At 33.4% G+C, this 15,300-nt stretch overlaps 1 protein-coding gene across 1 annotated transcript; it reads right to left on the minus strand.

Annotated features, from left to right (window-relative positions):
- Positions 1-1,372: 1,372 nt before the first annotated feature.
- Positions 1,373-15,295, minus strand: LOC132741383 (metallophosphoesterase 1-like). The gene is made up of 10 exons (XM_060729539.1): positions 15,181-15,295; positions 13,380-13,451; positions 12,164-12,388; positions 11,883-11,953; positions 10,926-11,067; positions 6,358-6,544; positions 5,292-5,372; positions 3,944-4,066; positions 2,660-2,800; positions 1,373-1,892 (listed from the first exon to the last, which is right to left on the minus strand). Exons 2-10 carry the CDS (start codon positions 13,436-13,438, stop codon positions 1,725-1,727), a joined length of 1,197 nt encoding a protein of 398 aa, XP_060585522.1. The 5' UTR covers positions 13,439-13,451; positions 15,181-15,295; the 3' UTR covers positions 1,373-1,724.
- Positions 15,296-15,300: the final 5 nt, after the last annotated feature.

A 15,300-nucleotide genomic window follows, 5' to 3' on the forward strand; every position in this document is an offset into this window, starting at 1 on the left:
ATTCAAAGAAAAGCACATATGTACCATTTTGAAAAATAATGTTTGTCCCGCTACTTGTCTGGATTATTAACTTAGACTACAAGATGATATCTGAGGGACTACAAGAGATATCCAAGAAAAACTTTGTTAGATAGATAGACCTAATCTAAGTAAAAGTGCATGCATTAGAACAGTAATGCTTGCCCTGACTAATTTTGGAGTTATTTTTCCTTTTTTATTTTTACACTTTTAATTTTTTTGGGGCAAAACCTAAAATAAAAGATAAACCCATTTTTTAAAAAGGGTAAAATTTGTTTAAAATTTTGTATTTTTAAAACTGTAAATTTAAAATCTATGAAATTTTAAAATAAAAAATTCGTAAAATTTTTTTATTTTAAAAATTTTTAACACCAAAAACAATTAAATTTTTCAAAACTTTTCAAATTTAATAAAATTTATATGTAATTAAAATTTACCTCGTTTACAATTTTATGAACCAAAGTGGTTACATAAAAAAACTTAAAAACCCAAAAAGGGTTCCAAATGATATTTAAAATTTTTCTGTTTTTTAATTCTTTTAAAATTTTATCATTTAAGTAAAAAAAAATTAAAAAAAATTAAAACCACCCAAAATGAATGTTAAAGGATAATTTTTAAATGTTTTTTAGCTGGGATATATTCTTCTCTATTTTCCAGCGTAAATACAAGTAAGGAGGGACTGAGGAGGAAGACGGTTTTAATTCTTTGCTATCAAACTTTAAAATAAAAACTGGAAATTTTTTTTTTTTTCTGATGAACCAAATATGGTGGGGGTAAAAGTTTTGACATTTTTTACTTTTAGAACATTAAATTCTACAAATTACTACATGAAATTAAATTTGTAACAATTGTAGTACAAAATATATCTAGGCATTATATTTATTAGAGATGTTCTACTGAGCTAATTATGATTACAAGCATTGAGTAACTGGTATATGGACTTTCAACATCACTCAAAGAACATGACTCCTTTTTAATAATTTCCAATCAGAAAAAATCTTGGAAAGGGACATAATATCTATACACTTTTTCACAGTAGCAAAAAATTTGTAATGGAGTGAAAAATCCCCCCCAACCTAAAATGAAGTTTTACATGAAGCACACAATAGTATTATTTCAGAAGTTTGAGATAATGGATCTTAACTCCATGTAAAATCTTCATAAGTGCCAGATTAGCATATGCAACCCTAAATTTTAGTATAGAAATATAATTGTAAAAAGTACTGCGGTGTTACTGGAAATTTTTTTTTTTTTATTGTTAGCTTTTATTTACTTTTTTTTTTTCCCCCCCAAGTAAATACATAAAGGAAGATTTTAACTCTGATAAATTATTTAATGCTTTTTTTTAGAGTTGTGATCCTCTTGCAGTGCACTTCCACTGATTGTACCTATAGATGTTACCCCGAACTCGACAAATGTGGGTTTTTTCCAGCTAATCCGTAGGTACAAACAAACTTACTGTTATAGCTTCATGGTGAACTACCCATCACAATAGATTAGTCAAACTGTTGTGCTAATCGAAGCTGTAACTAAAAAAGTTTGTTTGCACCTACAGATAAGCTGGGGAAACCCCAAAATATTGTTGATTCCTATTAAGTCTACTTATACGTTAAAGACTTATAATAAGTTTTTTCTCCATCTCACTGTCACCTGTTTATATCTTAAGTTTTTCTAACACTTTTGTAGTTATTGCTAACAAGTGCATGTTAGTGTAATTTATTTGATGACGTTAGCGCCATGGGTCTCCTGCCTGATGTAGGTATGACTAGGCTAACAAGTAAGAGTATTCCTCCAGTAATATACAAACTAAATACTGTCAATTCATTTGGTAGATAGCACCGTCTTACAATGAAATCTTTCCCACTGATTTCTGCCTGTAAAGTAAACAAATACGCATCAAAAGCCGTTGTCATAAAGCGTAAAAGAAGAAACATTTAGTCATTTAGTCTAATATACTGTTTCTTTCCTGTAATAGGAATTAAACTAATGTGTTCAATAAATTTGAAGTTTGTTGTAATTTCATGCAAAAATACATGTACTGCAAGTGTATTAAAATGTGATTCACCTTTCACAAAAGTCTATTTACAATCTGTTTAAAGTCCACTTTAAATTGCAAAATTACACATAAATTTTATCTATTTTGTAAACTTTAAAAAGATCTAAAAATACCAGTTTAAAATTTTGAAGACAAACCCCACATAAGGGGTTTGCAAGCGGATCCAGACCCCCTGCGCATCCGCGCAGTCTGATGGGATCCATGTGTTTGTTCCCACCCTATTAAAGTGCAAAACTGAAAGCGAACAGCATGGTTAAGTGCGCAGATGCAAACGCTTTACTTGGGTTTTTGCGGGCGGGGTAGTACGTATAGAAGAAATTCGAAGAAAAGAATGAAAAATCATGTAGTCATTTGGATACATTTGGTAAACAAGCAATTTAAATAAACATTTTCAAACCTTTTTCTACAATTTCTGAACAAAACATAATGAAATCTGTCAAGATGGACTATGACCTTACTTTCGTATTTAGTTATAGGAAAACATGCTTTAAGGAACTGTAGGCACAGATAATCATTTCAACTAAAGAGCTTTATTCTTAAATATAGTGGTTTTTTATCCAAGTTTGACACTAATGGAAGCCTTACCAGCAGAAATGATGGTGCCTTTTTATTTCGCCAGTTATAGGAAGCTACTGTATACTCTGGTGCTCCATTTTCATGTAACCTATAGCAACCATGATGTGTATGAGCACTCACAATGAGGCGAGGGTCCAAATATTCTAATAGCTGAAAAATAACATAAATTCTGTGAACATTTCTTAAACTATCTGCAAATACATGTATAAAAGATATATCATAATATTTAATCTGATGAGAGGAAAAGATATTTGTGAAGAAATTTAATATTAAATTCTCTTTGATCTGATTTTCAATATTAAGTATTATATGATGTACATAATTCACCTGTCAAATAACAAATTGGAACTTCAAACATTAAAACAAATTACAGACTACTGGTTTCCAAGCAGTTTCTGGCCCCAAATTGCGCTTCTTAAAAAATAAAATAAAAATCTGTCTACAGACAAGTACAAAACTTTGACAGATCAAAGTTAGACACCTGTCCAGCATAACCATGTTTTCAATGTTGCTGTTTTGCTTTACTTTTTAATTAGAATATAGGCTTGAATGTAACACCTTTAATCGTGTATATTCAAAATTTCATAGCAGTTTTACATCCCTTTTTTATTTTGAATGTAGTTCAGTACCAGTAAGAAATGTTAAAATGATTTTATCAAAGAAATACAACTACCAAACCTTTTCCATGTCATCTGCAAATATATTGTTCAAAAGTATTGATTTACCTGGAATGGGCTATCAGTTATTGAGCATGGCCATTCAAACTAGAATTCCCCAAGTGGTGTTAATTTTTAGATGATGCATGTCCTCTAAGGTATCTTTAAACAACATACAAAACTTCAAATCATATAAAAAGCTGTATTATTTTAACTGCTGTGTTGCATAGAAAACAAATGCCTCTCTGATTTAATGAAGTATCATAGATGCCCTACTGATAAAAATAGATCATACTGGACAAAAATTATAAAGGTCCGGAAACTGCTAGGGAACCAGTAATGTATTTTCCAAAGACATGTTTTGTAAATATTTTTTTAAATAGAACTAGCTATTATCACATGGGAATATCAAGATGATATCAGTCAGTAGTTAAGTGTCTGTTGCCTGACTCTATACTGGTGACCTTTGGTTCCAGCATGATTATGGTTAAAAGAAATCCAAAATCAACAAATATTGAGGCAAATCTTATAATATGGCAATGGCTATGATTTAAAAAAGCTAAATGAATACAAACAATATTTGGAGTCTGATAATCCACAAATAATCTGCTAAATTTCTTATAAAGAAATCACCCACCATTTTGCTACTATCTCTTGATAAACAATCAAACTTTTCCCTGAATGGTATAAGTTTTTCATCATCTGGGGGAGCATCTGGGGTTGAGCAATCTTTGTCTGACTCCCGAAACATTGGAAAATGCTGTAAAAGAACCATAACCATATGCTAGGAATATGGGAGTCTCCCTGATTACCAGGAACAAGTGTAAAATGTTCCATCAGGCCGCCATCATTATAGACATGTTGGTTTGCAACTTGACAATAAACAACAATTTCGCATAAGCTAGTCATCTTATTATTTTCTCTTCCACTAATATTGTCAATATTGAAGAAAAATTTTTTTTGGTAAAACAATCCATGAATAAGTCATTGCTATAACAGCAAACATACATGTATGTAGAGAAGGCATATGGTCTAGTATTAACACTGTTAGATACAAGGTCAAGGATTAAAACTTTTATCACTGATACTCTTCCAAAGGAGACTTTCAACCTAAAGAAATGCACATTTCTTAATTGTTAGGTTTTCTTTTCTAAGAGTTTTTCTTTAAAGAAGACTGTTTGTACCTTGCACAATGACTCTCTTCCGAAATAATCACGTACATAGATTACTGATGATGAAAATATATTAATTATCTACAAATATGATTCAAAGAAAACATCATTCATATTAAGAGATTAATACACAGCAGGGTAGAAACAGAAGGTGATAATCGGCCCACAAAATGAATAATGGCCCCCAAGGGCTTCAGTCCATGGGCATTATTCATTCCAGGGCAGATTATCACCTTCTGGTACAACTAAGACGTGTATTAATGTCTTTAATACACTTGGTAGATCTCATAGTAGCATTTTCTAAAAAAGAAAAATATTTTGAAATTTCTTTCGTTGAAATATCTGTCTGCATTTCTACTGTACAGTACAGTAACTTCTATAGAGTTGTTTACTTTTTTGTATACTCAAAGTACACTACTTTAGAATTTTTTAGAAGCAAGTCTTTTTTTTGTTTGTTTTTTTTTAATGAATTTGTGATATTACATTTTGTATTTCTCTAAATTTCAACAGTAATAAAACTATGTGTGTACGAAATACGCTTCAGCTCACATAATAAAATCAAGCGATTCATGCTTAAAACCTACTTTCACTCTTACAGTTAACTGTTTGATGACGTAAAATGTGACGTCATTGTTCCAGTTGGTGCACATGCACATGTTCAGTGGGCTGATAACTAGTTCTTGGCCCCGGGCCGCAAACCCATAATTGGTCACATGACACTCATAATCAGTTGAAATAATAGGCAATTTTGTTACTATATATAGTAACAAGTGCATTAACATGTAATATTATAGTGGGTTTATTTTATGATACCTGCAGGAGAACTGGCCTTGAGTTAGATACTGGCTCCAGTGTATCACAGATGTCAGATACAAACTTCCTCTCCTCTATACCCTGTATAATCAACATCACATTTACAAGACAGTACAAGTGCTATATTGTCACAGCATATAATATTGTGGGATAATTGTACCAGTTTTACATAAATATAACAGATTCTTCATGTATATCAACTTGTATATCAAAATGTGAAAATCTAGCAATATTTTTTGTACAAAAAAAAAGTTATGTAATTTCATAGTCGGGCACAAACTTGAATGAAAAATAAAAACATCACAAATTACACAATAATTATCTTAGTTCTGCAAAATAAAAATAGATGTGTCTTGTAAAATTGTTACTTTTTTTTATATGAACCAGAATATTCAAGAACAGTAAGCAATACCAACAGTCATTTGTGAACATTAGTGTTATTAACTGTCTGAGACAGGAAACGGACAAAAGCCCACCCAGACAAAAGCCCTCCCGTCCATAAATGACAAAGCGGACAATGTCATTTTCACGAGAGGGCTTTTTTCCACGCTGTCATTTTCACGGGAGGGCTTTTGTCTGCTTGTCAGTTTTGAATGGGAGGGCTTTTGTCCGAGAGGGCTTCTGTCCTACACTCGTCTTGAGACTGTTAGTTCAGTTACAATTGTTAAGGTACTCAACATATACCAATACTGTCTTGCATATTAGACAGGATTATCAACTGTTTACACCAGTGCTAGAAAAACCTGTCTTACACACATCACATACCCCCATATAAAACAAGTCCCTTGCCTTAAATGAATTCATTCTCAGGCACCTTTTATGAATAAAGTGCCTTCCTTGACTGACATTATTAACGTAGTTGTAAATTCGTTGTGTGAAATGAAAATATTAGTTTTTGTAATATTACTTCTATGTAATATACAAGAAAAAGAATCAACCACTAGCTGCCATAACAGAAACTCGGCAGAACCTTCTTACCCTCAAGCTAGATATTCTTGTCTGTACCGACATCTAGCGTTAGATTCTTTTAATCTTCTATATATCCTACCATCATTGATGTACTTACTTTTAAACATTTGAGCCGCCATTTTATCTGTCTTAACTGTTCCTCTGCCTCATGGCAAATATTACAACCATCCCCTTCCATGGCCATGCTGTTAAGAAGTACAAAATCTACACCTCGAATTGTGACTAGACGAACAGGAGGTACAGAAAATGCTTCTTTAAATCTGTCATGGTTGCGATCTGACATCCTTCAAACAAAAAATAATAAAAAAGACAATATTATAACATCATGTTAAAATCTTTTCTTTTTTCAGCTTTATCTAAAGAGACTAAAATTGAGATGCAAGCAGTATAGCACAAGACTTACAGCAATGATTGGCTTTAAGTTTGTAGTAACAGCAGACAAGTTGACAATGCTGTAATCACTTAAAAGGGTTAAAAGATAGTCAAAGTATGGTTTAAGACAAACTTAATTTATTTTCCATTTTCAAATTATAAAATAAGCATGAAATAGTGACTAGTGTTTGAACATCATGGTCCTAGATTGCTCGCCTGAGGTATATTGCTAGAAAAGGTCAATGCAGGGTCACCTTGGGGTGCCATGTTTTTCACTCATGTTTTATGAACTTCTGTAAAGGACCACAATGTGTTACATGCCAAATATCTAAGCTATATGCATTGTAGTATTTGAGAAAATTATTCTTGGACAAGCTATTTTTTACACCCGGGGTATAAATTATATAAATTTGGTGGATGTCCACAAAGCATTGTTACATGTACACAAGAACAATCAAATGTAATTTCCTGCTTTCCTATATACTAGTATTCTATAAAAGTCTTTGTGTAACCCTAATTGCTCCCCTCCCCCTAATGACAAGGGTAATTCCAACCTCAAGCGCATGATTAATAATACTTTTGTAGAGGACCACAAGATAATGCTAAATATTTGCTCTGGCTACTGTATTTTTCAAGTTCAAAATTTATAAAATATGTTTTCTTTACAAGTCAAAACAAAGTGACCTCAAGGCAAGGCCAACTTGTGACCCAGAGGCAAGATTACTTTTTTATAGAGATTACTTTTTAGCTCACCTTGCACAAAGTGCAGGTGAGCTTTTAGGATGGCCAACCAGATGGCGTCCGTCGTCTGTCGTCCGTCCACATTTTAAATATTCTCAGGACATCTTCTATGATACCGCAAGGCCAATGTTAATGAAACTTGGCAGGAATACTCTTTGTATGAAGCTCTATCAAGATTGTTCAAAGAATTCCATTTCATGCAGAACTCTGGTTGCCATGGCAACCGAAAGAAAAATCTTTAAATATCTTCTTTTAAAGAATCGTAAGAGCTAGAGCTTAGATATTTGGCATGAAACATCTTCTAATGAGTGTCTACCAAGTTTGTTCAAATAAAAGCCCTAGGGTCAAAATTGGCCCGGCCCCAGGGGGTCATTGATTTTCCCTATATGCATATAGTAAAAACTTAAAAAATCTTCTTTTAAAGAACCCAAAGAGCTAGAGCTAAGATATTTGACATGAAACATCTTCTAGTGAGTGTCTACCAAGTTTGTTCAAATAAAAGCCCTGGGGTCGAAATTGGCCCCGGCCCGGGGGGTCATTGATTTTCCCTATATGCATATAGTAAAAAACTTAAAAAATCTTCTTTTAAAGAACTGTAAAAAGCTAGAGCTAAGATATTTGGCATGAAACATCTTCTAGTGAATGTCTACTAAGTTTGTTCAAATAAAAGCCCTTGGTCAAAATTGGCCCCGCCCCAGGGGGTCATTGATTTTCCCTATATATGCATATAGTAAAAACTTAAAAAAATCTTCTTTTAAAGAACCCAAAGAGCTAGAGCTAAGATATTTAGCATGAAACATCTTCTAATGAGTGTCTACCAAGTTTGTTCAAATAAAAGCCCTGAGGTCAAAATTGGCCCTGTCCCAGGGGGGTCATTGATTTTCCCTATATGCATATAGTAAAAACTAAAAAAATCTTCTTTTAAAGAACCCAAAGAGCTAGAGCTAAGATATTTAGCATGAAACATCTTCTAATGAGTGTCTACCAAGTTTGTTCAAATAAAAGCCCTGAGGTCAAAATTGGCCCTGTCCCAGGGGGTCATAGATTTTCCCTATATGCATATAGTAAAAACTAAAAAAATCTTCTTTTAAAGAACCCAAAGAGCTAGAGCTAAGATATTTAGCATGAAACATCTTCTAGTGAGTGTCTACCAAGTTTGTTCAAATAAAAGCCCTGGGGTCAAAATTGGCCCCGCCCCGGGGGGTCATTGATTTTTCCCTATATGCATATAGTAAAAACTTAAAAAATCTTCTTTTTAAAGAACCGTAAGAGCTAGAGCTTAGATATTTGAACATGAAACATCTTCTAGTGAATGTCTACCAAGTTTGTTCAATTAAAAGCCCTGGGGTCAAAATTGGCCCTGTCCCAGGGGGTCATAGATTTTCCCTATATGCATATAGTAAAAACTTAAAAAATCTTCTTTTAAAGAACCCAAAGAGCTAGAGCTAAGATATTTAGCATGAAACATCTTCTAATGAGTGTCTACCAAGTTTGTTCAAATAAAAGCCCTGGAGTCAAAATTGGCCCCGCCCCAGGGGGTCATTGATTTTCCCTATATGCATATAGTAAAAACTTAAAAAATCTTCTTTTAAAGAACTCAAAGAGCTAGAGCTAAGATATTTAGCATGAAACATGTTCTAATGGGTGTCTACCAAGTATGTTCAAATAAAAGGCTATATACAGGTGAGCGACCTCAGGGCCATCATGGCCCTCTTGTATGTGTATAGCAAAAACTTAAAAATCTTCTTTGAAAAAACCCAAATAGCTAGAGTTTAGATATTAAGCAAGAAACATCTTTAAGTAAATATCTACAAAGTTTGTTCAAACAAAAGCCCGGGGGTCAAAACTGGCCCTGCCCCAGGGGTGTCATTGTTTTTAACTATATGTGTATAGTAAAAACTTTAAAAATCTTCTTTTAAAAAACCCAATGAGCTAGAACTTAGATGTTTAGCATGTAACAACTTCTTATGGGTGTCTACCAAGTCTGTTCAAATAAACAAATAAAAGCCCTTGGGTAAAAATTGGCCCAGGGGGGGGGGGGGGAGCTATATACAGGTGAGCGACCTCAGGGCCATCATGGCCCTCTTGTTTATAGAAACATTTCTTTGAAGTTTGGACAAAAGCCACAATGTTGTTAAGGTGGAGATATTGTTTAAAGAAAGTGTAGACAACAACTAGTGATAAACAGCAGACATCTTGCCATCATATACCAGTTAAAGGTGATCAAGAAAAAAGAGTAAATTATACAGAAGAGTAACTTCCTACAAGGTCTTAGTATGTTACATTGTATTTATAAAATATTGTAATGTCCACAAAACATGGATCTTATCACACCAATAAAACAGAATACTCAATATGTAATCAATCTGTTTTTATGTCTGTGAGAATATTTCCCATACATCACACTGAACTATTGATGTAACCTCAATAGCTATAAATTATTTATATCCAATACAATGAAAAAGATTTGATCTCAAAAGAAAAACACAACATTGATTTAAGCTAATGAGCATATAGAATATGTTATGACATGGTTACAATTAACCTTTGACCTTTAACTTAATTGATCTTTTCATTTCTTTGTGGATCCAATAATCAAGACTTGGAAAATTATCAGAATGTTTTTCGCTTGTTTTAACTTTGGTCTGTCTCTTTGAACCAAACGTGTTCAGCCATTGCTACCAGCTCAGAGCCAGGCCAGCCTGCTCTTCCATGCAGTCCTAATTAACTGGTATAAAAAAATAACCTACACATTATCTACACAGCAGGCGTCTGGTTAGTTAGAGCATTGGACTGTGAATCAGGTAGATTCCCGGATAGGGCAGGTCACTTTCGTTGTGATAAATCCTAAAATCCTTTCTACAGTCATTCGTACTGTACCTCTGCTCTAGCATGTACGGAAGTAATCAGTTCCTTTCATTAGTGAAGGCAACTAGTACTGGTAAAACTGCTTGACAGCCTGCCCGGAAACGATGGGGTGGCTGAACTGGTAAATTCAATATGGCTCACTACCGTGATTCAGAGTGAAAATTACCAACACCACCACCACCACATCTATACAGTGTTGCTGTTTTCAATGTAAGTGAAATACCATATGTACATGCAAATAGTAAACATGGGTGAAATATTACAAAATTCTACAATACTGACTACTTAATGTCAGTATATTATTGCTGAAATGCCTTACGTATGCCATCTTTCTAGGATGAATATTGGCATCAAAGAAATTATTTAGTATTTTCTGTAAGAAATAAATGTTGCTTATTTCTAAAATTCTAAAATTGTAAAGAGACTTGTCCTTCTCTGAGTTTGGAATTGTCCATATTTATTTTTGTATGTGTTTGAAAGCTGTTGGTCTTTGGTTTGAATCCCGCACAAAGTAAGATTTTTCCTGATGCAGCTTGCACCTTTGTAATAAAACTTTGATATATTCATGATTCACTTTCATGAAACAGTGTTCAGTTTGGTCAAAGTGCATCAATAAGGAATCTGGCCTTGCATTAAACTGGTTGTATATTAGACATAGCATTATTAATCACTTGGCACACTTACATATAATGAAAGCCAACATCGTGATTCCCTACTACAATCTCTTGGCTTGTTCCTGTAGGAGTGCTGAACATTTTTCTGAATCGTTTAACATGATATTCAAATTCTTTCCGACTACAAACTTGACCATTGTCCAAAAGGTCCCCTGAAAAATGCATAAAACATAAATTATGTCACATGACTTGCAGACCTTTCAGGTATTTTTCATATTACAAGATTTGTATGTTTGTTTGATTCGGTTTTACGTTATATCGGCACGGTATAGGTCATATGGAGACGTTCTGGATTTACTGGTGGAGGAAGTCCTGAGGTGTCATTCTGTGTATATTTCAGGCACCAACTGGCACCTGAGTAAAACAACCGACTTTCCGTCAGCTAGCTAGATAGCTTGCTCAAATGAGATTTGAACCCACAGCAGTGAGGGTCAAGTGGTTTGAAGTCAACGACCTTAACCACTCGGCCACAGACGCCCCATATTACAAGATATAACTGATAATATACAACATACAGTGTACAATCAATGAGGTTATAAACTGGCCATTGAAAATTTCCTACAAAGTTTAACAAATTTGACTGATTTTATCTTAAGTTATTGATCGCACAAAGACATTTTACAAAGTGTAACTGTGACACTGACCTTTAATCTAATGACCTCAAATTAAATAGGGGTTATCTGCTAGCCATGACCAATGTCCATACCAGGTAACATTAACCACAACATTTTTCTTCTCATGTTATTGATGAAATAAGGATAACAGGATGTACAGATAGACATGCAGGATGCACATAGTTATGGTTCCTCAACACTGTTCCACTTCTTAATGAGATCAATATACCTCTAATACTTTTTGAGTTATGACCTGGACAAGCAAAACTGAGTGGAAAGACATACAATGTATTTTCAGCATACCAACTCCCCACTTCTTACAAGATTGTCTTTATTAAGCAAAACATACATACCTAGTATAAAGACAACTTCAGGACTGTGAATCAACATGCTGGCCTGAAAAGATCGTACCATTTGCCATTCCCTGTAAACAAAATGCATACATTAGTACTCGTATTTTTCAAAAAATCAGTCTGGTTTGAGATCTTTTTATCGTACTTCTCAAAAAGAAATGAGTCTGACATAAATTTTGTATAATTATCTTTATAAAGGCAACATAATTGACAAGAAAAAGATTTTAATTTTAATTCTTAAATATTACAGGTCTGTGAGAAATGGCAGAAAAAAAGCTTACCTCCTTAATTTATCAAACCAATGTGCATCAGACCCGAGTATATGTGTGTCTCCAATGAACATGGCTCGTACCGGGGTCTGTCCTGTGACTCCCGCACTGGCAAGAGATGGCCACATGCACCAGAGTAGCACCAGGTAGTAATGAAGGAACTCACAATAAAATACAGTCAGGAAGACAATTACAATCACTCTAACTGATCTATGCGTCCTTATATAAAAACGAAACCTTTGGAAAAAATAAAATAAAACATGAAGTAAATTTAATAAGATAATTTCAAGGTTTTGAAAATTTAGCATATTGACTCTTTTCTCTCAATTATAAAATTCTTAAAGTTCAATAACCAACATATGGAAAATATACTCCAGACATAATACATTTCATCAATAAGAACTTTGTGATTTAAAGAAAAAAGCATTTTTAAAAGGAAAATGAATATGTATGTGGCAAAACTAACTGAAGAATCTTATTTTCCTTAACCAAGTAGTCTCATGCAGCAAATTGATGCATAACCCTTTTTTCATAATGATTCACCATATAATTCACATCACAATTATTAGTCCCCGATATATATAACTGTTGTAACATGTTTTGAAGTTATACATGTCACTGTCCGAAAAGAAAGTCTGATGATTTATTAAAGGAGTTCATCCGCGCAGTCTGATCAGGATCCATGCTGTTCGCTATCAGTTTCTCTACTTGTAATAGGGTTGGTAAGCGAACAGCATGGATCCTGATCAGACTGCGCGGATGTGCAGGCTGATCTGGATCCATGCTGGTCGCAAACACACTATGTTGGTTTTGTCGTGATGCGGCTCAAATCTGAAATAAAATCTTGCATAGATCAATTGATGTACTTGATCTTGCACAACAAAAACAATCGTTCTGGGAAAACAGAGATAGGAAACGATCTGAAATTTTGCATAGAAACTTTTTGCCTAGACCTTTATCAAATGGTACACAAGTCTTGACAAAAAATATTTCTAGTTCCTTCATGTCAAAAGAAACTTCGGTGGAGTCCATTTAATACACGAACACCACCATTATTATTATCTTTTGAGATACAATAGCATCATTTTTATATACCCTGATAAAGAAAGGCAAATTATTATCAATGCAAGACAAGTCATTCATGAAATTGGGCAAATAATTATTGTACTAAAAGTATAAATTGCTGCATTATTATTTATCTGTACTAGAATTAATAATACAATATTACCTTGCAGGTAATTGGCAGAAAAGCATCAAGAAGTTGGACAGTTTGATTGGCTTCATCATTAACTCTTTCTAACTGTAACAAAAATATAGAGAAAAAGTTATTAAAACTAATAACATAAGTTTCTCATTGATCTAAAGTTCTTAAACAACGTCTGTTACTATTATAGACTATTTTTAGAGTGATAACAGTGTCTATTTAATGATACCTGCATTGTCTATTAAAAAGTAACAAAGAAGGAATAAAAATGTTATACTTGGATGCCAAAGTTTATCAGTTTAAATAATGTGATTATTTCTTATCATTAAAGTGAAATTATGCCCATCTAAGAGTAAATGGCAAGTGTTCAGATACAATTCAAAATTACTTCACATTTTGTCATACATTAAACATGTTTAACATTTTTGTGTGAAATATTTATTGCAGCTTTTTGTTCACTAAAATTGTCTTTAAAACGTTCATTTTATCTCTCCAATCAGTAAGGCTCCCACGTTTACATTTTTTGTAAACGTTTACATGATTGCTAAGAACCGAAACAATACCGTTTAAACGGTGGTACTTCTATATACATGTACTATACTACACCATGTATTCGAGTTGGCAAATGATGACATACTTTCTATTTTTAATACATGTACAAATAAATAATTTTCAGGGCTCATCACAATTGTGTCCGCACACATTTTCTGCATTGTATCCCCATTTCGCTCTTTTGAAAGATCAAAGGAAAATCAACTTTAACCAAAATTTTTATATGCCACAAGCGAATATTGCACGGTGATGCTGCGTGGAGGGTTGTAAACACCGATTTTTACTTTAGAATAAACCAAGTGGAATTGATAAAAGCCGTGATTACAGGCAATGATTAAGATATTTTGTAAGACAATATGGTAATTTGATTAAACGGTAAAAATATCGTAAACGTTAAGGGATGAAAATCGAAACAAATACGTTTAAACGTGTAACTGTGGGGGCCTTGCAACCAGTATGCATAAAATTTCCAAACCTGTGAAACTGCACAATACAAGCTTGTGCAAGGCTATGACTGAGTAAACCTGGTTGTCCCCTTGATAACTGTTATATGCGTTTCTATGCAAATCAAAATGCAAAGATTTCCAATAATCTTTCCATGAGGTAATTGTAAAAGGTCGCAAAATTATAGGATCAGAAAGTGGCAAATTTAACAAGTGCTTATTCAGTTGTGATTACATCAACCCATTTGTTTACTGATAATTATACCCCCATTTAACAGATCTAGCTATCCTGTTTAACTATGTCTGGACTTCATAATTGTGGTGAATTGCCCTTGGCCAAGAAATGGGCAGTCAAGCATGAAGGTGTCGGTGTTTGTTTACAACACATTCACTGAAATTTAGCCTCTCATTTTGCATATATATTGACTGTATCGAATTATATTTGGTTGCAAAATATATTGAAAACATTAACTAAAGTATGATTACATTATTCAGTTTTCTAGTGTGGCGATATTTTAACCACACCAGGGTCTTTCAGATAGAACTATTTAAACTGTTAAAATACCCTGACCACACTTAGTTCTTTGAATATTATATTTTATTTAACTTTTTATGTTCTGTATACAGATACAAACTTTTGACTCCTTTTTTGACTAATTAAGTGTCTCAAAATGCTACTAGGAGAATTTTTTATAGTCTAGTAAAATCATGTTTGTTACAGGACCTACTCGGGCTACTGTAACTGTCCAACCTGGTGATTGTTAAAACAATTTATTTTACTCTTTAGGAGGCTTTATAACAAAATTGAAAACAAATATTATTTGATTTACGTCTAAAATCTACCCATCCTCTTTCTATAGATACTGTATAGTCTCTGTTTTATCTTATTAGTAAATATTGAACTTTCGCACTTCTTGGTTACAAATGTAGTACTTAAATCAAAGGGAAGT

This window comes from Ruditapes philippinarum, unplaced genomic scaffold (assembly GCF_026571515.1).
Source record: "Ruditapes philippinarum isolate M1 unplaced genomic scaffold, ASM2657151v2 ctg501_1_1_1_1, whole genome shotgun sequence".
Taxonomy (NCBI): Eukaryota; Metazoa; Mollusca; class Bivalvia; order Venerida; family Veneridae; genus Ruditapes; species Ruditapes philippinarum.